We start from the raw sequence: 25,241 nt of genomic DNA on the forward strand, positions 1-25,241 counted from the left end.
CTTATTTTTTAAATCCTTTTTTACATTTTATCATCATGTTTATTACTGTAAGAACTAATTTACTTCGTTTTTTTATAATGAACTGGCATTACCGATTGTTTGCACATTCTTTTAACTAAATAAAATAATAATAAAATTAGAGGAGACTTAAAATGATAAGCAAACTAAAACAAACTCAGAATTAGCCTGTTTAAGAATGAAACATATTTTTTCAACAGTTAAAAAAGTATTGTATCGATAATTTCAGTCTCTTGCTTTCTATTTTGTCCTTTCTAGAATTCAAATTCAATTGTCCTTTATATGTGTGACCATAATGAAGTAGCTACAGTGTGGTTTACAATATATGTATTCAGAATAAAATAAATAAGACTGTTGTTTACACAGTTTCACACTGTATAGCCTCCACGAAAGAAAGAAAGAAAACTGCATGGTATAGTGAAAACCCATCTCTATTCACTATAGAGCCCATTATATTGTACTGCCTAGTGAATAGTGAATGAGTGAATGACTTTGGGTGCAGCCATGATTATATGAAGTGTTGCAAAACATATTTAAAATTGTGGAGTTTTCTAATTTAATCATTTTGTTCACACATTTGACTACTTTTTTTTGTAACATTTTGTTGCTCAGTTACTTTACTTTTATTCCATGTGTTATAGTTCATATTGAGATCTTTGCCCCTCTAAGAGGAGATAAGGAGCAAAGTCTTCAGATATTTAGATTTGACTTTTTGTTTACAGTGTTTTCAGAATTTCACATTTGTTAAAGCTTGAGCATTTAAGAAGTTTGGATGTTTCGTTGTGCTTCTTTGATGTATACCAACCCTTTTACCACAAGGACAGAAAGGTTTTATTTGTATAGTACATTTCATACACAAAGAAAATTCAGTATTCTTTACATAATGCATTAAAAACCTTAAAAATGAAGAAAAACAGCATAAAAACATTAAAATGCAAATTAAGGAGAAGAAACCCTTTAAAGGAAATTAAACATTGACGACAGGGACATAAATATAGGATAGGAGAGCAAGATGGTTCATAGTTAATATTTAATGTCCAACAAATTATGCAAAACATAAAAGTTTTTTATTTAGATTTAAAGGTGACCAAAGTTGGTGGAAGTCTAATATCTTCTGGGTGTTTGTTCCAGCTCTGTGGCGCACAGTAACTGAATGCTTCTTTTCCATGTTTAGTTTGCACTGTGTATCTAATTCAGTGTGATGGTGTCCCCATTCATGAACTGGTTCTGTATAGGACTTAACTTTATTTTAGAAAATCATTATATTGGAAAGTCATTAGCATATACAGCTCCCCCTCACACACACTCCCTGTGCATGTCTGCATGTATTTGCATTGTATGTCAATATGAAAGTGTGCAGAGGCATGACATGAGTGTGTGAATGCACATCTGCCTCTCTCTCTCCCTCTCTCCCTCCTTACATACATGCTCAATCATACTGGTGACAGTTCCAGTCCCAGTATACAGGGCTGGGAGGATGAGGTGGGGGGTGGGAGAGGGTCGGTCAGAGGTTTGAATTGCAAATCCGCTGCCTTCTGTTGGCGTCCAAGCCTTCGCAGGCTCTTCCCTGTCTGCATTCATGTGTTAATGAGGAGTCAGTGCAGGGGCAGATAGACAGATCGACCAGGGGCCTGGCGGGGGTGAGGGGAGAGAGAGGCATGGGTGGGTGGGTGGGGAGGCAGGCGGGAAAGCGAAGGGGGTCTCTCTGACGGTGGAGGCCGCGGTGGAAGTTTTGAAAGATGATGAAGACATGATAAGTGCCACTGGTGGTTGCGGCCTTTCGTTATAGCTGTGATGAGGAGTGTACAGCCATGGGGCGAGCTCAGAGGGAGGCAAAGAGGCGCAAGATGGAGGGTGGGTGGGATTGTTATGGCTGTAATGTTCATGAGGTACCCAGGAATGATCACACCATCACCGGGTGTCGCGTCACATTTGCTATGCTGCCTTGAGGTTCAAGTACAGCTGTGGTACGCCGTGGCTCTGCTGTACCCTGATGGACTTCTTGGGCTTTCTTCATTTCAGTATGGCTTTAACAAAAATGAGCCGTAACATGTGTTTGATAGGTGTACACAAATAGATTCAGTACTTACATTTAATATGACTTGTTTTAAATTTGATTTTGAATCAAGATGAATTTGAGATATTTTAATATTTTAAACAAATGCATCCAGTTAAAGATGATGTGAAATAGCTACCTTAACGTTTACGGACATGCTCCATCTTGTTCTTAATGCTGTGTTTTTAAAACTTGAAAACACAACACCCGGTTAAAATGATTTGCCTTCATCATCCAGTGCCAGTATTCACAAACCATTTAAACCCTTAAAATTATACACCCTGGACTCACTAAAAATGTGATTCACTGCCTAATTCATGAGGTCAAACATTTCTTTATTAGATTATTTTTAATACGGCTACTAGTTTATCTTCTGAAGGAGTCGTTGTAACCTCTGACATGACAAATACTATGTTTTTTCCCTTTTATTTTATCAGCTGTTTCCAAATATCCCACTCAAACCCCAGTCGTCTTCATCTCAGCCTCTCATACTCGAACTCGGATGTGATTCTAAACATTTCTTGAAATTAGATGGACGTCAGAAGTCAGTGCTACGCTACCAGGCACCAGCTATAGAGCAGCCAGGGTCACACATGATCAGATGACAATGACCCACACAATGGATTAGCTATAAAAGGACTGGGGGGAGAGATTAGGGGTGAATTGATGACGGTTGGCTGGCTGGTTGGCTGGCTGGCTGGCAGGCCTGGGAGATCTTGGGTCTGTTTCAATAAGGGACATAAAGAGCTGAAATTAACATGTACCATGATACCAAGCAGAGAGAATCCTCTTAGAGATTACATCCATAACATGTTACGCCTATGGAACTGTATGTAAAGGGGAGACAAAGAGCAGAGCGAGTGATAATTTTCTATTGTGGCAGATTATGGGGCATCCTATGCGGCTCTTTTCTCTTTCACTCTATTGTGTTTTGTTTTGTTTTCTTCTTTTCTCTTCTACGTTACAGCTTTCTCAAAGTCACAAATGCAGTAAATCTTCTACTTTCTGTTTTTTCCCAGGAATTTTTTCACCTGGAATAAACTGGGCCCCCTTCAGTGTAACAGCTGCCAGGCCGCACTACTGCCTCCATCATGCAGGGGGTAGGCAGCAAGTCTTTCTGTAACATCTGTGTTGTGGCACACATACACACACACGTGTTGACAAAAGCACACGTTGATACAAAAACACACGCTTGCGCACATACGGACACACGCTCACACATGCGTGGGTACACACACGCGCACAGTCCATCTGTCTTTGTCTCCCTCCCACTGCCATCACCGTGGGTCTGTCTGCAAAACAATGTGTGATGCTTGGTGCAACACGCATGCTCAATACATACGGTGAATTTTCAGTAAAACATGAGATACACTGCAGATTTTTATGCACATTAAAACACTACTAAAGTAGCTAAAGTGCCCAGAAGGGTGATGATCCAGGAAATGTGGACCAACAAGGATGTTCTGGTCTACATGAGGAGGAATCACTGAGCCTCAGGACTGCCAGTCATATAATCTGGACCAGGAACCAGGATGCTCATGACTGCAGTTGGCTAGAAGAAGGAGGACTGTGAACTGTATAGAGGAGAGGGGTCAGCTTGCTTTGGCAGTGAAATGATGACCCCTAGTGTCTATTAGTGTACATTACAAGAGAACTGCTCCTTCAGGACAAGGCTCTTTAACTTTTTATACTAATCAACTGTGGAGTAGATGGTGCTAAGTTTGGAACTCACTGATCATGTTCATTATCTTGATCTCTTCCTCGTGTAGCAAGAAATTTAAAAAGAAAGCTCCCTTGTGTGTTTATATAGCTTAGAGGTGCAGTGTGTAGGATTCAGTAGCATCTAGCAGTGAGGTTGCAGAACTGAAACTTCTCCCATGTGCCAAGGGAGTAGGAGAACTACGGTGGCCAATGTGAGAACACAACTTGTAGAAAAAACTCCCGTACACTGTCTAACTTGCAAAAATAATGATTTTGATAATGCAGACAAACCCTGATGAAGGTCTAGTCACAGAAACATGACTAGACTAAAATGAAAAGCATTCGTTTTGCAAGTTAGACAGTATACAGGAGATGTTTCTAGTTGTGTTCGCACCTGTTTGGAAATAGATGGCCGAATTATTCCTTTGTTCATCTTGAAAACACGAAGCATGAAAACATGAATGGCCCTATTTAGAGCCAGTGTTTGATTTGTCTGTTCTGGGCTACTGTAGAACAACAGAGCAGACTCCATGGGAGAGGACCCGCTTTGTATGCAGATATAAATGGCTCATTATAAGGTAAAGTAAACTCAATGATTGTTTTGTTTTTTTCAGGCGATTATAAACTAATAAAAACACAGTTATGAATACTTTATACCATCTCTACCAATAGATGCCCCTTAATCCTACACACTGGACCTTTAAAGGGTAGCCTAGGTGTGGCAATATTTATTTCACTTTTTTGTTTTTTTATTAAGTTTTGTCAAAAAAATCCCATTAAAGCACCCAAACAACAATGTGATCAGTCTTGATACTTTCCCAGACTGTAACTCAGCCCTGTTTGTTCCTAATGAAGATTTCAGTTGTTAGAAAATAGGTTTAAAAAGACCAAAGTCTTTAAAAACTTTAAATTTTTTTGTTTTTACTCAAACAGGAGTTAATAGTGCTTTAATTGTGGACTAACTTCAGCCGCAGATGATGCTATAGAGAGTATTTGCATCAGTATATATATATAAGCTGTGTTTGTAGGATGGACTCAAAACAAACGGCAGTGTCCATGTTCATTGTGATGCAGGAACATGTCATCCAGCAGTGTCAAAAATATCAATTTATATCGATTCTGAATATTTGAAATTGTTTCAATACTCATTTTCCGCAGTATTGATACACCAGTAGCAGCTGTGCTTTCTTGCTCTCTTATTGTTAATGTTTACTACAGTCATTCTGCTGTTCTCTACTAACCAATGAAGAAAAGTTGTTCTTGCACTTGAAATTTTAAAGTTAATGCCCACAGTTTTTTTTCCTGTGGCATTCAAAATAGTGTTGAATAAGTTATTGTATTTAAGCTAGAAATTCCAGTATTGTGACAATACTATCACCTGGTGCAACAGTGTAGGTTATTGATGTTTTTTAAAGTCTTTGTGCAACAATTGAAGTCTGTGTCACCGAGTAACAAGCTGTATCAAGCTTTACTATATAGGTAACACTTCATTGTTGGTTTAGGCCTTTTTACTGGTTTTAATGGCTATAAAAAACACAGACAAAACAATAGCAGCAAAATACATGTACCGGTATGCTTTTACTTCTGGACAAAACCAAACTCTTCGACACAAGCAATCATTTTATTTGAAAAAAAGTGAATTGCTATGTACAGTATACGTAAAAAACAAAAAACATGAGATCGGTCCTGAAACATTTCTTGTCTTTTTGCTTTTCGCGTTCATCTCATACAGTCCTGTTGTAAAAAAACAGGAGAATCCACACACTGTCAGAGCATTCCTGTACAGCATTCAACAACAGCGGACAAATAAAAACATATTTCATCATCATCATCATCATCATCATCGTCACTTTTTCATCATCAGTGTTATCAGATACCAAACCTAAACCAGTAGGTTTGATATCTAATGACACTGATATCAAACATTGGTCTCAAAACACATAGAATAAATGTGTTTTCTTGTGTATGTGTGTGTGTATGTAGTCCTGTTGTTTTTATTACAATTAATGATTCTGAGTTTTTTGCTGACTAAAGATCGCCCCCTGTTGGACCACAGCAGGAACTGGCACATGGCTCCTCTGTACAGGCTCAGACGAGAAAGCGAGACAATCAAACATCCATTTAAGAATCTCTGATATGCAACTCTCGGGTAGACGGATATTTGTAGAATTTTTTCTGCTTGATCGATATCTGATATGACTGTAGTTCATATGTAGATTATCAGTTTGGATAGAGTTAGGAAGAACAAAGGATATACATGTCAGGGGGCAAAGAGGGAGTATTGTGAATAGGTGTTTCTCAGGGGTCTCAGCCCTTGGTTGAAATGATTGCATAGCTCTGAGAGTCGGCTAAAGCGCTCTCAGGCCTACGTGCTGCAAATACAGCGATGATTTAACACTAACAGTCAACCGAAATAAAAACCCATAACAATAAAAGGATTAGCTCTACTGCTGCAACACAAACTCAGAACATAGGACCAGAAGACATTCTCTGGTAGGGTTGTGGTCAACGTGTTTGGGAACTTTGTGTATCATTCATTGATTTTCAAACTGGAAAAAAAAAAGTTTGGTATCATTCAAGATCATTCAGGATTATCCAGACATGAAAGATTTTCATCTGCATATTTCTCAAGTTGACACATTATGTTTAAATCAGTAGTTTAAAGCAACATTTGACTTGGTGCATGCATCAACCAGTTATTTCTGCAACTTTACAAACTGAAGCTGGAGTCGTACCAACATATGTTCATAAATGTTTATACACTAAGTGAAACATTGCTTAAACTAAATTTAAAGAGTACACATCCGCCTCTTTAGTGCCGTTGTTAGCAATATTTTGTGCACAAGACACACAATATCAAATGTGTTAGTCAAACAGCGACAACAGAGGGAAGCTGCTTTGTCCTCTTAACATTTTTAACAACTCACAAAGCCCTCGTGTTTAAGTTGCTGCATCACTTCTGCAAATGTTTCATTTCTGATACATTTATTAATGCATGCCTGATACATTTTTAATGGGACTCAATGGGACTGCTTGATACATATTTAATGAGGTTTTATGAATATGGTTCCCTCCGAACGAGCACTGACAGATCCTCATGAGTTTGGTGAAGCGATGTCCATGATGTTTAGATCGTCTTTGATCATGACAAATAAATAGACAAAAAAAAAAATACATGAAACATTAATGACTTACAAAAATGAAGGAATGTAAACACACATACACGCGCGCGCACACACACACACACACACACACACTCACTCACACATATGAACATCTATATATGAGCTATGCAAGTTATTGTTAGCATTTCTGCTACAGTGTGTGACAGCAGTTGTTTGCAACAAGAGAGTCTGTTGTTTTTTTTTAAATTGGAGCAAAGCCAAACTCTGCAGCTCTGTTCGGCCCTCGGGACGCTCCGTACACATGTTACTGTTTGTACCAAGCAGAGGAGCTGGTCAGTCTCCTCCCCCGTCTTCTTTTCCACTTAGCTCGACTCTTCCCAGACGCCATTTAAATATTTTAGCGCTAAGTGAGGAAGTCCACAGGGAGGAACAGAAAGAAGTCCACAGTGAGTGCAACACGTTTTACAAGTGAGACCCTCTTCTCTCTATCGCTCACTCCACATGCTCCGTTAGCTGCCTCTTCATTCACTCTCCACCCTCCCAAGTGTTCATGCTGGACTCTTCCACATCATCCTCTGCGATGCAAAATAAGACCATACCACAATGAGTGGTGAGCGCAGATGGGGGTGTTTTGGCGACGGTGGGTGTCGGGGCAGATGCTATAGCTCGCTGTGGCGCACAGGAGGCTCTAGCTTGTGTGACAGAGCTGTGAGGACCTTGTCGAACTTCTCGTAACGCTCTGATTGGCTGCCCTCAGAGCCGCGGCTGCCCCATAGGAGACGCATCTGAAATTCTGTCTGGAAGATCTCGCGGATTTCTGCCCGCTCCTGGAATCCTGGAGAGAAAAGAGGATGTTAGTATTTGTAGATAATATTGTGTTCATGATGATCATGGTTAAAACAATGACATAACCATAACTCAGGACTTACATCAACACTCTTCTCCCTATATATCACCACTTCAGGTCAAAGTATAACAATTAAGCCAGTTCTATTTACTGATGAAGACCATGAGAAAAGGTTAAAAGCTCTTAAAAATGGACCTTTAAGAGAATATTCTGTCACACGAACAGTTCCCAAAATCAAGAATGATATCTGAAATACCCCTTTCTATGCTACAGATAAACTTAAGTTAGTTTTTGAACGTTAACATTTTGAGCTGAACCAATTTTAACAACTGTATGAAGTGAGCATCTCAACTTTGGCTCAGAAATGTTGATGAGGGGAGCAGACTGAGGTCAGGCTGGTCGATGGCGAGATATAACGAGAAACAGAGATGTGAGCTGATAGCTATTGACACACTGTTCAATAAAACAGTAATGGCCTCCAACTGAGAACCATTGGGGAGGTATTAGGGATCAATACAGTTAACACGGTAACCACACACACACAGGATCACTACATCAAATCAGTGATACTGGACACACTCAATATTATTAACAACGATGCATTAACAGTATGAGATGTAACACAATACCATCTGTGCCACAGAAGCATCAGAGGCTGTGGTGAGAAAATGCCTTATTTTCATCATTTCTGTCAGTTGGTATGGATAAATGATTAACACACTGACTGTATTAATGAGCTTAAACCAAACAACATTAGGGATAAAGGGATGGTGCTTTTTCTACAGCCATGCTCACACTTACTGTGCTTTAAATAAAATGCTAACATTAGTATACCAACACAATGACAAGACTAATATGCAGTCTAAGATGCTGTCCAAGTTACGTGTCATCTTTGACAATGTCTCCCACCCACTGCATGAAGTGCTGGTCGAGCTCAGGAGTGCATTCAGTGCACGACTCATTGCTCTGAGATGCACCACGGGAAGTCATTCTTGCCTGTGGCCATCAGCTCCTCCTTCACTCAGAGTGTCAGACAGTCTGAGTCAATAGACTGGCCCTTGGATTTACCGGTCAGCAGCCATAACCCCATAGATTATTTATTATTTATATTTCCAACTGTGCAATGCAGACTTCACTATACAATATGAGGCACTGACTCAACTGTATTGTATATGTGCAGTACTTCACCTGTGCAATAATTCAACCGTGCAATCGTGCAATGATTCATTTGCACTCTCTTAGTTACTATATTCTTGCATTTATATTTAACACACTTTGTAATACAATGCACATATTTGTACCTTAACCACAGGGACTAATAATGTATTTCTTACCTTATCTGATGCTAAGCAGGTAAACAGTAATGTTTACTATACGGACCAATTGCCTGACCGACCAACAGACCATCAAACCAAAGATGCCATACATAGAGCGAAGCCGCTACCATGGCTAAAAACATCCCAGATGCTGTAGCGCCTGTTTCAACAAACTAAAGTTCTAGACCGCTTAGTTTGTGAGTTGTTGCAGTTTTGACTCGTGTTTCTGTTTCTTCTCTTAAACCTTTGAACCCTGAGCGAATTGATGCAATTTCTTTCAAAAACATGGAAAAAAAGGCTATCAGCAAACTTGGTAAAAAATTACCACAAACTGCAAAAAAAAAAATTATAGATTAAAATTAGAAAAAAAAAAAATTATAATTATTATTACTACATTTCAAAATTATGTTACAGAATTAAAAAAAAAAATTTAAACACTCTTTCCAGTTCATTTCCTTGTTTGTTTTCAACATTCTTTCTTTCTTCTTTTTTCCCCCACTAATTTTCTTGCTAATTTTTGGGGGTAATTTCTTCTTTCGTTGCTCATTGCCTTCTTCCCATGTTTTAAAAAGAAATCAAGCAAATTTGCTCAGTTTTCAAAGGGTTAAGATCCACAGTACTCACACGAGGCAGGGAAAAGGTTCATTGAGAACCCAAAAAAGGAAAAACAAAACAGCAAGCAAGTCCTTCCAAAATTACATCTCATACAGTCCACTACCAACTCGCTGTCTTATTTCTATATATTATTATCGTATTCCCGTTACTACACTTCAACGAGGCATAAAATGGTCCAAGACTTATTACAATCCAAATAAACACTAACTTCACGTCGTCTTTACGCACGACATTGTCCACAGTTCCTACTGTCAAGCGCACTAAACTGCCTTACAGCACCATACCTGGCGTAACATATACAGAAACATTTGTGTAAACTTAAATATCACCAGAACGTTTATGATACGTCATATCAACACAGAAATTCTTACAAAATATTAATAAGATGCTTCCTCATTAAATGCTTCCAAAGACTATCCTCGGCCTTACCCTGCAGTTTGGTCTCAGCGTTGGTTCTATAGATCCCCCCGTGATGTGCGATGGTTCGGGCTGCCTCTAGGTGGTACATGACCACGTCTACTCCAACTTCTGCACTCTCCCAGGGCTCCAGCGTCTCCCCGATAACCATGCCCCGCTCCAGTAAGGAAAGGACGGGAATGATGTGGGGTAGGGAGGTGTTGGAAAGGGCGTTCGACTCTGTAAGCAAGGGGTGATTTTTCAGTTTTGAGTTGTTAATATATACACACACGTGCACATGACTGTAGAAAACATGCAAACACGTACCAACTATGTGAACTCACCTTTGCCATCGTTCATATTCTTCATGAAAGGTTTGAGTTTCTTCTCATATAGAATGGCGCCCTCTGTGTGTCTCTGGCGTAATGTCACCCACGTCTGCTCCAGCCGGGAAATCTGAAACAGTGAATTTAATAACAAGAAACTGAAGAATTCATTCAAGAAAAACAAATCATGACAACCTGAAGAATTTTTGTTCTAATGACTGTGACTTTAACCTGTATCTCTCATACCTGTGGCAGCTCCAGGGCTCTCATCACAGCAGCAAAGCCAAACATGTTCCCCAGGTTGCTTTTCAACTCTGCTGCCAATTGGATGGTCTTGTGCAGCAGCGCCGCCCTCTCCTCTGTGCTTCCCGTACAGCCTAGCAGGTCCACTGCCATCATGATAGACATGGTGTAGAACCTGAGAAAAAGAGAACGAGCTGTTCAATAAAACGAGTCAATAAAAGTTAATTACTGCTGCTGATAGGGAGGCAGAGGATGTCGAGTCAAAGCCTATTTTTGAAAACCACTCTGGATATTCACATTGTGGCAGACTGTAGTGTGTTACAAGATAAGAAGAGAGGAGGGGAGAGAAGAGAGGAGAAGAGACGGAGGAGAAGAACAGAAGAGCACAGATAATCAATACCTGAATTAATGAAGGGGGTTAGTGAGTGATGTATAAAGGAAGACAGTGGGGGGGGAGCGTGTTTGTACCTCTCCAGTAAGTCAAGCCTTAGCTGGTGTCCATGCGGTAATGTCAGTAACTCCAACCCTGAGGACACTCCCATCATCCTTTGCATGTCTGGGGTTACGCCTAATATTCGAGCCACCTGTCCAAGAGGTGAAAATATGATTAGTCGTATGTGTGTGTGTGCTTGCAACTGCATTATATTTGTGTGTGTGTATGTGTGTGCATACCGTGCAGTCTGCCATGGTGATGTGTTTAGCTGCGGTCCTTGCATCCACCTCAGCCAGCAGCTCTTTGACTCTCTTCAGCACTGACATCTCCAGAGGCTTATTCTCAGCTGGCAGAAGGCAAGACTCGTACCTGCACAAGAGCGATTACACCGCATTACAAAAATACTGAACTGGGACAGAGACATGAGCACAAGCAAGGACTCAAAGATAAGTGTGTTGTAGAGATAAATAGGTTTCAACAGAGTGTTTGGTAACATGGTAGGCTCATACAGTGGTCCAGTTTTTTGGTTCAAAGAAGATGCACAGTTTATGACTTTAATAATACCATTTCCCACCAAAATTAGTGTGTATATGCAGTTTTTTTAAATGTGGGAAAAACCGCTAAAAATAGCCGATTGACTCTGGCAACAGACAGATATGTTATGATCCTGGTCTTTGCTTAACTTGTGGACTTTGTTTTAGGGTTTTCTAGTTGTGTTTGTTTTCTTCCTTCTTTCGTTATTCATAAATGTTTAATCTGTTTCCTGTTATTTTGTAGATCTCTCCTCATGTGTCATGTCTGTCTTCCTTCAGTCTCATTAGTCCTTCCCCTGTTCCCAGGGTCTTCCCTTCACACCTGTTCTGTATTAGTCGTGTCTGCTCCACCCTGGTGTTCCCCACCACACCCTTGTTGTAAGCCAATCCCCATTTCCCTCCTTTTGCTCATGTCTTCCTGCTCCAGCTGCGTCTCATTCTTGTGATTCGTTTTCTGTGTACATGTACATGTGTGTTACCCTTTATTAAAGCTCCTCCTTTGTTCTAAATCAACCTGCCGACTGCTCTGCATTTGGGTCCCTCCCTGGACTGTGGGTATGCCTTTTAGGCTTGGGCAGTGTCATGGTATTATGGTATACCAGGGTATTTAGAAATTCAATGGTATGATTTTGAATACTGTAAAAAAATATATATATATAGTTGCTACTTTTTCCTATAACACTCATGTGAAGACACTGCATGAGAATATATTGTATTTAGTGGACATCACTTGCCACCAGAGGGCAGTCTCTACTGGTGGGACAAGCAGCTAAGCTGATAAACATGGTGACTGAAAAGGGTGGGGATAATGTTACAGGACTGTAAACACCCAGCTAGCAACAACAAAGAGAGAACGGTGGGGATTAACAGCACATTTTCTCATCTAACTCAGTGAATTAAGGGTTTGTTTCAACCAAACCAGAGTTGATGATTGTTAGAACAGTAGACTAACTAACTAGACAGCTAACAAGAGTAACTAAGATGGTTTTGGTGAGCTTTATTTTGTTTTGGTTGAGCTTGAATAAAGTGTGTTTTACTGAGTTTAACGGGGAAATTGACCTAGTCTTAGTTTGGTAAAGAGAGAAACTTGAATTTAGAAGGTGTACTGTGTTTGATGAGGAAAATAGGTATATGAACATAACATTTATTGACATTTTGTGAGTTTATGTTGTTTATTTATTAGACTGAAAGAGGCTCGCTGGTTTGGGGGTGTGGGGTGGTAGGTAGTGTCACACACAATACCCTCATATACCATGTACCCTGGTGAAATTTCAGTAAGGTATTAAAACACAGATACTGCCCAAGCCTTATGCCTTTTTGGGTTTTTTTCCCCATTGTGTCACCTATGACATCATGAAAGCGCAAGAAAACAGGGTTAGTAAACAGTAGAAAGCAGCACAGAGACCAGTGAAAATGTTACAGTGAGGGAAGGGGAAAAATGTCCACCCAGTATCATGAGTCCATCACTGCCTATTAGAGCTGGAGTTGACTACTGCATTATTATTTTTCCTGGTGATAAATGCTGATTGTAACCTTTCCCACTAAAACAAAAGCCAGATGTTAGTTGGTTTTTTGTCCAGTAGGAAAAAGGCTTAGTTGATCATGCAGCAAAAGGGGCCAAGTTACTGACAAATGACACTCAACACTAGTTCTAACATTAGTGTCACGGCGTCCTAATCATGCTGCGTTCTCTTTAACCAGCCAGCCACTCTCTAGCTCCCACTGGTGCCTCAATCATAAGTAGTTTTTTCTGCCTTAACTGCCAATTTCTTCAGTAGTGTTAACACTGACAATAATCCCCCTGCACCGAAATTTCACAGGGGACCCTTAGATGTCCAAAGCTGCTGCCTGCTCCATTGCTGCTGCCGACTCAGCGTACCTGACCGTTTTCCTTTTACAAGCCTCATCTGTCCTCCCATGGCACCGTAAGCCCAATAAAATACAGTATCTGCTGTGCCTCTGACCACAGCACAAAGTCTGCCCTCGGGCTATTTCCCACAGGATTATCAGCTGTTTACTCAAGTCTATTTTCCAGTCTCTGCTCACTGATAGCCGTGCTGCAGTACCTGGTCTCATTCCACTGTTCCTGGCCTCTTTGACGAAATGTCAGCAGGTGTATTGACCTTTGAACACACCAACTTAAATTAATCCTGCAGGAATGATGAGATCTAACTGTGTCTGCTATATTGGTTTCTTCCCGGCTCACTTCAGCAGTTGTCTTCATCGACAATTAAAGGGAAGTCTTTTCAGTTTTTACTGACTCAGCTGAAATCAAGTAACTTGACATACAAGAAGAAGACGTCGGGACATATTTCGGTACCTTCTCTTTGTTCGTGGTAGGACTCACTCACTAAACTCCAGGAGCTGTTTGTGTTGTGAGTTCTTTTGATAAAGTACTTTTTATCATGTTAAAAGAGAGGCTAACTCTGCTTTGGAAATACCCCAAAATGCAAGTTTGGAATCCTGTGTGTCTCGTACCTGGATGGCCTGAACGAGGACGCTGTCTCCACCTGTGGGGCGGTAAACATCCCCTCTCCATCCTCCCTTGCTCCATCCTCCCTCCCTTCTTCCACTCGCAATCGCTCCACGTAGCCCTTAGTTGGGGGTTTAGGGGGCCCAGCAGGGCAAGGTCTGAGGTCGCAGTAGCTCCCTGCTGTTTCCGAGGAATGTGATTGGTAGCTGGGGTGATGGGCGGGCGTGGAGTGTGCCGAGTGAGATGTGTGCGCGGGATGCTCTGGAGGGTTGTTATCAGCTGAGGGGCTGAGCTGAGGGTCGCTGGAACGCCGCATCACTGGGGAGGGTGGGACGACAGCCAGGACCCGCCCGCCGGAGTGGGCCCTCTGCCTGGTGACTGAAGAAAGACAGAAGAGTCTTAAAATCACTTATGGAGATTGTGAATGTGCAGGGGAGAGCTTATATTTCTTATTCATGCGTCTCAGTGTGTGTGTCTCTGGCACTTACTAGCACTGTATGCAGGAGACAGTGGTGTTTCCCCAACAGGTGACAAAGGGCAGCGGTACTCCTGAATCTGGTCCATGCTCATCGCACAGTTCCGCATTGCGTCTTTATGGTGGTGGATTGTTGACGGGCTGCCGACACAGCATTTTTAGGGTGTTAAAAATCTTTGGCTATGGATTTAAAAGCTGACAAGTCGCTGAGGGGAACCTCACAAAGCGGTGCAGTTTAGGGTGTCACATTCAGCAGTTTCAGATGACAGGAATGGTGTCGTTACAGATGCAAATGCTAATTATTCTAGGGTGAGAGACGAGGGAAAGTTTAGTCGGTGCAACCTTAAAGACAGTTCATCTACACTGATACTCTTGTGTTATTTATGAATTTAAACCATGTTTAGGGCTTTAAAGCAGGAGCAGAGAATGTAGTATAGGGTGGGAAAAGATTAACTGCAAATAATAAACACTTAAAAGGACAGTTAACCCCAAATCTTCCTCTGCTGAGCTCTAACCTTAGCTAGCTCAGTGGTACCAGATGAGCTAGTTCAACACTCAACAACTCACACCAAACCAACCAATCCAAGAGGAATGTATGTTTGATTTTGGGGTGGACTGTCCCTTTAACTAATGTTTAAAGTGCATTATAACTGTTTTAAGTGCATTAACACTGGGAAATGTTTTCATCAATCATGCCTTAATCTGTTTTTTCCACACATCTTTGCTTTCTAAAGCCCAGCGGGCCATTAGTATTGGTTTTGTCCCATGCTTTAAAAGCTTGCTCAACTCCGTTCCATACTCCCTATGAGACTTAAATTTATTTCCACTGTACACCACATATTTGTCTGCTCCTTCTTTGTAAATTCAAGTTTCAAACACCCTTGTTCCGCTTGAAACTTGACGGATCCAGTGAAGAAGTGGCCAAGTGAACGATTTATTTTGCAACTCCACTCTGAGGACAGGACGTGATGCTCATTAGGGGTGGTGCTGTCAAAGCAATGGTGTCTGTGAAGTGAGGGGACTGTGGGAATGTGGGAGGAAGGTGCACTAGTTTAGTGCTCAAACACAACACTAGTGTCACACACACACACACACACACACACACACACATACACACACACACAACCTGGAGTTGGGCACAGGCTCCGGCTCTGGTTCTGGTGGTGCCACTGGTGTCCTAACTGGACTGGGACTGTCTGAGTCACTGATTGTGTATATAACATAAAGCAAGAATGGAAGAATAAAATATGATGAAGACTGCGAAGAAGATCTGGAAGGGTTTTATTCATGGCTGCTCAGCTGTTGCATCTCATCCACTAAATGAGACAAACTCTCGTTTTTCTCCTGGCTCACCTGTGAGGTATCATCTTCTCAGTCGTCAGCCCATCGGTCATGGTGACGCTCCGCCTCTTGATGTATGCTCCCCTCTGACTGGACGGTGAGTAGGCAGAGCCTTGCTTGCTGGTGGCCAGAGCGAAGGTGGCCTCCAGGTAGCGCAGAGGAAGAGTCCTGCTGACCGGACAGTAGATGTGGACACCGCTGGACTGGGAGACAGGTTTGCGCTGGCCCACGTAAAACCGCACAAGCTCCTGGACCGAGTCAAAGCTGTCGGACTCCAACATATACTGTACCTGAAGATGATGAGACGAGAGAATTAAATATAGCATCTTTGGGTTTTTGTAATTATTTTTCACCATGAGCACGTTAAAGGGAAGAAACTGGAGCATCTAATATATCATCTAGGAAGCAGAGACGACTCTCTGTGTTTTGTAAGTGCAGATTTATTTGAGTGGGGAGCACAAAATGCTACTGTTCATCTAAAATTAGAATAAAAAAAAAATTATATTATTTCTACAGTGCTTAAAACCAATAAAGGCTTTGCGCAGAGAAAATGAAACTGAAATCAAGATTTGGAGGCTCACACGGAGGCATGAGATTCGCAGCTGGTCAACGAGGCACACCTGCGTCAAATTAGCCTGCCTCTGTAACTACTTCCATCATTAGAGGCAACAATAGGCCTCTTCAAATGGAGGATGGATCTTGACTTGCCAGGTGTGAGTAATTACGCCAAAAATGCACCACACTCAGGTATGGTGCTGCTCTGAAGTGAGATGAGAAGAAGAGGCTATGAGCAACACTGTCATGTCGATAAAGGCCGGTAAAGATGGTCTCAATACACAGGACAGGTCCGACACAGGTGTGACTAACAACATTAATATGGCCGTTCTAATGCCAGGGCTCTGGTGTGATGTATGCTGAGCACTGGCTGAGGCACCTTAATGGAACAGAGCCATCATTAATGTTATTAGTTACACCTGTGCTCTCCCTGCTCCCACACAGTAATGGACTGAGTGACTTTCTGAGTGATGACAGTTTGATTGTTTGATCCTTTGGCATTAAATAAAGCCGAGAGAAAAGACAACAACAACAGTAGATTCATCTTCCCTTCAATGTGCTCAGTGTCTTGTCTGCAGAATATAAAGTAAATGCAACAAGGTAAAAGGCATGACATAAGAAGTGATGAGCACTGAAAAGACAGTAAAAGCTTTAAAGCTAAGTTCAGGCATAGTCCACAATGACACAGGTATTTTTTGTAAACAGGATTTTTCCCTCCTTCATTCTCTAAAAAATTCCCTGTCCACACACACTGTTATTACAAAAATCTCTCACCAAATAAAAGTGCAAAAACACAAGTGGAGTGAAGAGCATGCAAAACCAACAGGCAGGCTGTTACCCTAGAGCAATGGTTTTCAAACTTTTTTGTACCCAAGGTACACCAAAGGACAAGCCAAAATCTCAAGGCACAATAGCTTCTATAACGTGTGTTATCACTCGTTACGACATAAGACAATAAAAATAAGGAAAAAACAAGACAGGTAGCTTTTATGATGCTGTCTTCTGACAGTTTTTTTTCTCTTTTCTTTTGGTGGTAGGTCGTCTTTGCTGGTGCTTAGTTGTAATTTGCTCTCTACAATAAAGCCATCAATTGTCCCACTCAGAGCTTTCATCTTTAAATTATGTCATCCCTCACACTGGCTGCCAATCAGGGCTTTTGATGTGTCAAACAGTTATAATTCCAACATGGGAATGGCGACAAATAGGTTCCTGTGAAGGTTTTTTTAATTAAATTGCCTTAAATTGAATTAAATTAAGTAAATCACATTGTTTAGCTAGAGTTTGCCTCTTTATTAGGAAATGCACACAACATGTTGTCAAGTAAAATTCATTCATAACTTTTTGTACAGGCCCAGTTGAATATTGCAATAATAACGTGTGGTTATTACAAAATCCCACCACTGTGCCATGGCACACCATTTGAGAACCACTGCCCTAGAACCACACAAAGAAAAAGAAGAAGATGGTGGCGAATCAGCAGCCTTAAAAAATAGCTGTTATGGGTAGGCTACCTAGAGCAATGACCTCTGTAGTGCATTCTGACACCTCTGTTCCTCAACATGCTGGTAGAATAACTGCACATTTATGTGTAAACATGTAAAAAGTACTGTTAGCGAGGTTAAAGCTGCACTAATTTTATGACGTCCACTATTGCACAAAATGTCACCTCATTTGTGACACCTCAAGGAGGAGATAACGATGCACAATCTGACGTTACAAGCCAAAAACTCTGTTTTATCAGTCCACTCCTCAACACTGAAAATAGGGTTTCTGAAAATCTCCATCCTGAAGTTTTACAAAAAGGTTTGTTTATTAACGGACCTAAAATGCATTTTGCAAACGCCAAAACGCAAAAAGCTACTTTTTGCAAAAATACCTGTGTCCATGCGGACAAGGCCTTATAACCAAAAGTGATGTCATCGTTATCTTGCATAAAGCCTGAAGCCTCTGCAACTTGCCACAGCATTTGGTCGTGCACCTCTGAATTTTTGTAACCAGGTCCCTGCTGGTCTTTTCAGACATGACTGACACAAATACTGATGAAAGCAAGCAACTTAAATGAGAAGTAACATATATTTTTTTAAATATATTTCTGTCTCAGGAAATGTTACAAATTCATTTTCAAATAATGAAAAAAAAAACAGGAGACCTTAAAAATCTACATTTGAGTAAATCTTTTGCCAGCAGATTAAAACTGTTTACAAGATATTAACCTTTGTGTCATCAAACATTTCTTGCTTCAAATATTTGACTCCTTTCCTTACACGGATAATATTAAAGCAATTAAGTATGTCTACAAGTATCTGATTTGAAATATGAGTTTAGAGTTATTTACAATTCCTTCTCAGAATCGAAGGGTTGCATATTTGGTCTTTCATTTTTGGTCTTGTTTGTAACACTTCTTCTTACTCCCTCACAAAATACTTAGTTTGTACGCACCCTGGCATTTCAGAGAATACTACAACTAATAACACATTGGCCATAAATGCCTTTGTGTGTGCTTGTAGCTTGAGCACCATGGAGTATAGACAGGGCTTAATACGTACCTTGGTCTCACTGGATTTGACCAGGACTTTGCTGATCTTGAAGTGCAGCACCTCATTATCCCATCGACAGGTCAGAACGTAGTCACCCACACTGGTCAGAGAGTCACGCACCAGGAAGTCTCCATTACGCACAACCAGAGTCTCTGACACCTAGACAGAGAGAAATGTGTATATGGTTTTAATTTGGGTAAACAACACAAAAGACTCCACTCTTAAAAAGCTGGAAGCAAACTTGGCTCATCGAGCTACAGCATGTGTGTGAATATTTTCTTTCTGTCACTTTGTTGAATAATTGAATTTAGAGGATCGTTATTATTTATAAAAACGCCCAAGGACAGTTTGTGTTTCTGAACAAACACGACTCTCTCTCTCACTGCCAAACTGTCTCTGCTGTTTGAATTGGCAATGATGGATAAAATGCCAGCATCGATGGCCGCTACTACTTTCCGAGGATGCGTTTTATCGAGTTCAGCACTATTGTAAAGATGAGAGTTATTTTAAATTTATTGACAAAGCAAGCAATCCAGAGAAAGCAATCTCCCATTCATGGTCAATGTAGCAGCTTCAGGGCTGTACGTCTTGCTGATCCCAAACACTGCAAATGTGTCTCTGGTGTCTTTGAGAAGAGATCGCAAATATTGATCTAGCACTCGCGCAGGAAACGAGAAACATGTTTCCAGCTGTGCAGAATTCCCTTTTAAAACTACCTGCAAAGAGACTGCTGATGAAGGCTGGAGGTGTGAAGCTTTAAATTCTCTCAACACAGGAAACAAGGCATGAAATATGCAATGCAACACAGCACAAGGTAAACAGTGCTTCACAGACCAGCAGGAGGCAGTATATACACAGATCAAAGGCTCAGAGTGCAGGATGCTCTTATCTCTCCCATTACTAAACATCATTGTGTTGTGGTGTTTTTTTTAGCTTTTATATCTGATCTCTCGCTGCATTTAAGAAGATATGTTTTACACTGACAGTTTGGAGCAAGATATATAAAGTAATATGACTAAAAGGAGAGCGCCATACACTCATGACTTATGCACATGCTGGAAGTCTTCACTTTAAAAGGGAAGAACAGAAGAAAACAAGGAGGAAGTAAGGATATGAAGTACAGTGCTCGCCGCACACAGGGCGTGTGTGAGGTGTAGTCACTAAGTATTGTTTTGGTTACCAGGGGGACTCAGGGTTTCCCCGAGTTTCCACTGGGGCACAAGCATGAATAAATGAATATTTTATGTAAATTAAAAGAGGAAAGACTCACAGATGGCTGATTTGAATCTGTGTCTGTGTTTACGTGTGTGTGTGTGTGTGTGAGAGAGAGAGAGAGACAGAGAACAGAGGTTGATCGAGAGACAGAGGCAGCGTCTATGAACGAGGACCCTCCACATGTGCATGCAGTGTGTGTGTTGTGTGTGTGTGTAATAAGCGTGTGGGCGGGTGCAAGTCTGTTGTTGTGTGTCTCTGTGTATCTGCGTGTCAGTCACCAGCTGTGAAACTCAATTGCGTACATCAGCAACACACACAGCTGTCTGTTTGGCAGAGTTTCCCCTCCTTCTGAACGCTGAAGCAATTTTCGACTGAGCTGTGACAGATGATGGGATTCAGTAATCAGTGTCATTCTGTGTGTAAAGCGCTTAAACTGTGCTTTCAAAGCCAGAGACTTTGGCCAAGTAATCGCTCAACTAACACTACTGGTTGTCAACCACATCAACCCACACAGATATACTATTGTGTTTGTATTTTTATATCGTTTAATTCTGGCTTTTTAAAATATATCATGGGGATGTGTGGAGGAAGCAAACCACAGCAGCAAAACATCTTTTTCAGACTGTATTTATTTATAATTTATTCCACTGCCACAGGCTACACAGACTGACAGACTGTGATGTGAAGTTTAACTAAAGCCTTTTATTCATATCTTCTTCATAACTAAAGGTTTGAAAACTGATCACTGATTAGTGATAAATTATGTTTTGGTTAATAATGAAAGTTTAGTGTGTTAGCTGAAACACATCAGACCAGAGGTGGGACGAAGTCATTGTTCTGCAAGTCACAAGTGAGTCTCAAGTTGCACCCAAGTCCCAAGTCAAGTCCCACTTTGAGTTTTGAGTCCTACACAAGTCATGATGCACTCTTTGCCAAATTTGATGCTGTTTTATAAACAGATTAACACAGAAAATCTACAAAAATCATGAACGCTTTTTAAAATTTGAAGTTATATGTTGGAAAAAAAGTTTGTTGGAAGTTGCTGCATCTGCATCTGTAATTTTCAAAATAGTTTTTGTACACGTACGAGATTATCTTTGATATGTTTTTGTCCTATTTATACTTAATTGGATGCCGCTGGATCGGTTTAAACAAAGTGGATCATTGGAATTCAATGCTGACTTGCTGGGAATTAATAGAGTTAATGTTAGTTGATTCAGGACATGAAGAGATATAAATAAACACGTTTTTTAATCTTTGAGTTTGGGGGAAGATACCAATTGTTTTCAAATCAAAAGGCTCGTGTCCAAGTGAAGTCACGAGTCATTAGTGTTAACCAAGTCAAGTTGCAAGTCTTTTTTTGATTTTGTCAAGTCTCAAGTCATCAGATTTGTAAGTAAGTGAAGTGTATTTGCAAAGCTCTTTTGGCAGACATATATACACACAAGGACATTTACAACACACAACAAAGAAATCATAGCAGATAAAAGGACCACCCGAGCCCTGTATTTAAAAGTGCAAAACTAAGAGCACAGTGCGAAACGCAAAACACAATACACACCAAGAATACACAATATATATATATATATATATCTATTTAACCAAAATGCCTGTCTAAACAGGTATGTGTCCTTAGCTGGCTTTTAAAAGAAACCACAGAGTCAGCAAACCACAAGGGTGTGGGCAGAGCAGTCCATAATTTAGGTGCTTGATCACCACAGATCTTAAGACGGTGCCAGGAACAGACAAATTTGAGTCCAAAGCCTGTGACTTGAGTCCACAGCTCTGCATTAGACTATGTGATTTAGACAATGTAAAAGTGGGACTATTCCCCTGGAGTCCATGGTGATCTTATTAAGTGTGTTGTTTTGTTTGACCAACAATCCAAAACCCAAATAAATTCCATTTATAATGATACGACACAACCGAAAGTGGTGAATTCTGTCATGTGAGAATCAGAGGATGAATGAGCTTTTCCTTGAAAAATGAGATAGCTGCTGATTCATTTTGTGTCAATCGACTAATCCATTAATTGTCTAATAATTTTAGCTCTAAAATACTTCGTTCGTGAGGGCTGCAAGCATGTGTACTGTATATATATGTGTGTACCAGTGTATGTGCTGGGACATACTGTAAACAGGCAGTGCGTTACCTCGCAGATACACTGCGTTAGATGTGGTATCTGTGCATCCATCTGTTCTCAAACACCCATTCAGGACTCGCAGTGTCACGACTCTCTCTGTACTCTGCTGTGCATGTATACAGATTCCACAGTGGACCTCACAGTTTGTTTACCTCTCTGGGTATGTGTCCATGGTACCAGCCATGGCTCCTGATGTCAGCAGCGCTCAGTTTCAGCTCCTCCTCCAGCTCCTTACGAAGTTTCTCGGGGGGAGACTCCAGCAGGTACTTCTCCTTGGAGAACTGCGTGGAACAAACACACAAGACATGAGTGGGAGGAAGTTTACACATGGGACTCCTCACATGAAGCTCATACAGCCTATTCACATGGAAATGAGCCACAGATTAGCCTCTATATAACTTGTATTTGTTCAGGTAAATCCCAGAGAGATTTGGATCTAATTTCCAAGAGCGACGAAGGTACATACATTTATTTATATGCGCATAATTTACAATTTACAATACAGACAGGTGATGAAAAATACTTCAGTTCAGACCATGAAAAAAAAAAAAATCTTGCAGTATAGTAACACTGTAACATGGGCGTATGCTTCCGAGCTACAGCAGAACGTAGAGCGCACACACAGACATGCACAAAACGCACACACACCTGTGTTACAGAAGGTGACACTGCAGGGAAGCAACAGTGTGTGCTGTCTGCCACAAGCATGCGCACACATACTCAAGCACACACACACACACACACAAAAGAAAGAAACAATCCAATCGACCCTGACCTGATTACTAAGAGGGAGAAATCATCATGAGTACGCTCTCATTGTTCTCATGTATAGTGGAGACCTAGCTTCAGTTTTTTCGAGTGTGGTCACCCAGGATGGCTTATAATCATGCCAAATACACACGCTCACACACACACACACACCAACACACACACACACACACACACACACAAACAAATAGATCAGATTTTAGATTTCAAAGCTTCGTATTTCTGTTTGCACTGAGAACAGCGCTTGGGTTAAATCTGGGTTGTAAAACATGAAAATAAAGAAAAAATGAATATTTTTATGGTTATTTAAATACAAATACTCCTCAACTGTGTGTGTCTGAGATAATTAATGTGTATATGCAGGTTCTTTAAACGCAGGAAAAGCCGTTAAAAAGGCGAGAGACTGTTTTCCCATTGCCAGAAGACCAGTATGCCTTTCGTATTTCTACTGGTAAGTCACATTCAGCGTCACAAATGCACCAGGAAACAAGATTAGTAAACAGTAAAAGCAGGGAGCCCAGTGAAAAAAAAGTTACGGTTGTTACTTCCTTTTTATGTCTGTTACTTATGTAGTCTCTCATTCAAGCTCAGTGCCGACTAATTTGGAAGGATGTTCGAGTGCTGTTTGGGCAGAGACGCACAGAGTTTGTGTCTGAGATAACAAAGACAACAGCCAGGTGTTAGTGGGTGTTAGCCGGCTTTTTGTCCAGTGGGAAGGAGGCTTTCGGTGGTACTGACAACTGGATTGTTTCAGTCGACAAACTCTGAGAAGAAACTATGCACAATAAGTGAAGATGTCTGAAGACAGTATGTGTTCAAGTATCTGATCTACTCAGGAAAAAATAAGAAATCCCACACTGGGACCTTGATGTTACATGACGACACCATAACAACCGCTGATTGTGGAAAGATTGAGTTCAGAGATGATCTTAGAGGCAAACAGGGGACACGCACACACACACACACACACACACAAACTTAAACTCTTACACAAATAACCTCAAAACACAAGAAATCCACACAGGAATAAACAGCGAAAAGGAACTCATCTCGACTCTGCCAATATGAGGAGAAATGAGACTAGAGACCAAAATAAACAGTAAACAGCCCTGTCGCTAAGGCTGGCCTGTCGTTCCCCCTAATATTTTCCTTCAATCTCTCTCCCTCTGTCTCCCCGTCTCTATCCCAGGCTCAGTGTTTTTCTCCTACTTTCTCTCAGGCACACTCTTTTCCCTCTTGCCCACTGTTCCTCTTCCTCTCTGTTCATCACCACAATCATAAAGTTTCAGCAAGTTGTTGAACTTTTGCTGAGTGTGTGCGACACTAACAAAGAGAGTGTGAGTGGGGATGGCAAGCTGTGATAATCTGTGTGTGTGTGGGGTGTGTATCCGCCTTCCCGCACGAGTGTGTGTGATATGAGGGGACTACAAGAGCCAAACAATCGATCTTATCGTCTCCAGGTCACTGCAAGATGAAATTATTAACTTCCTCCTCTCCCTGCTCCTCTCCAATCCTCGGGGGAAGATGGAGGAATATCGCCGTGGAGGCTCACTCTCCCAGATTAGATTTGAGGTGTGTGAGTGTACATGTGAAGGGGAGAAGAGGCCAATAAGAGAGCAGAGGGGTCAAGTGTGCAGTTATTGCTTTTCCTTGTCTCCCTGGAAANGTGTGTGTGTGTGTGTGTGTGTGTGTGTGTGTGTGTGTGTGTGTGTGTGTGTGTGTGTGTATATGAAGGGTTATGGGGCAAATTGAAATGTCAGTGGGGCTCTATTTATGATACGGTTCATGGAATAGGCTGACATCAGGAGGGACACATTCAAAGAGGGGGGAAAATGGATTGACAATAAAGCAGAGAAAGTAATTTGACAAAGACGGAAAATATAATCTTTTCTGTCTTCTAACATATGAGGGAAACAGAAAGTATCTAACACACACACACACACACACACACACACACACACTAGTAGCCTTCAATCTAAGTCTATCCTATGTTAATACTGCAGAGACACTCCTGTATTCCTTGTATGCCTGTTTCACTGGGAAATGTCTTCCCCCTTTTAACTTCAACTCAACCACAGAGACTTTGTGCTGTGATAGCACACACACTCTCCTCTTACAGAGAGAG

At 41.1% G+C, this 25,241-nt stretch overlaps 1 protein-coding gene across 1 annotated transcript in view; it reads right to left on the minus strand.

Moving 5' to 3' along the window:
- Positions 1-5,374: 5,374 nt before the first annotated feature.
- The window catches only part of sh2d3ca (SH2 domain containing 3Ca), a 73,187-nt gene continuing 53,320 nt past the window's right edge, over positions 5,375-25,241 (minus strand). The window contains exons 5-15 of the mRNA XM_050052846.1: positions 22,501-22,629; positions 19,000-19,149; positions 15,911-16,188; positions 14,571-14,698; positions 14,088-14,460; positions 11,316-11,445; positions 11,112-11,227; positions 10,647-10,818; positions 10,419-10,530; positions 10,108-10,314; positions 5,375-7,735 (exon numbers count right to left, since the gene is read on the minus strand). Of these exons, the coding sequence (XP_049908803.1) occupies positions 7,560-7,735; positions 10,108-10,314; positions 10,419-10,530; positions 10,647-10,818; positions 11,112-11,227; positions 11,316-11,445; positions 14,088-14,460; positions 14,571-14,698; positions 15,911-16,188; positions 19,000-19,149; positions 22,501-22,629 (1,971 nt within the window). The 3' untranslated portion in view covers positions 5,375-7,559. The remainder of the gene's footprint in view (positions 7,736-10,107; positions 10,315-10,418; positions 10,531-10,646; positions 10,819-11,111; positions 11,228-11,315; positions 11,446-14,087; positions 14,461-14,570; positions 14,699-15,910; positions 16,189-18,999; positions 19,150-22,500; positions 22,630-25,241) is intronic.

Source organism: Epinephelus moara, chromosome 9 (assembly GCF_006386435.1).
Source record: "Epinephelus moara isolate mb chromosome 9, YSFRI_EMoa_1.0, whole genome shotgun sequence".
Classification (NCBI taxonomy): domain Eukaryota; kingdom Metazoa; phylum Chordata; class Actinopteri; order Perciformes; family Serranidae; genus Epinephelus; species Epinephelus moara.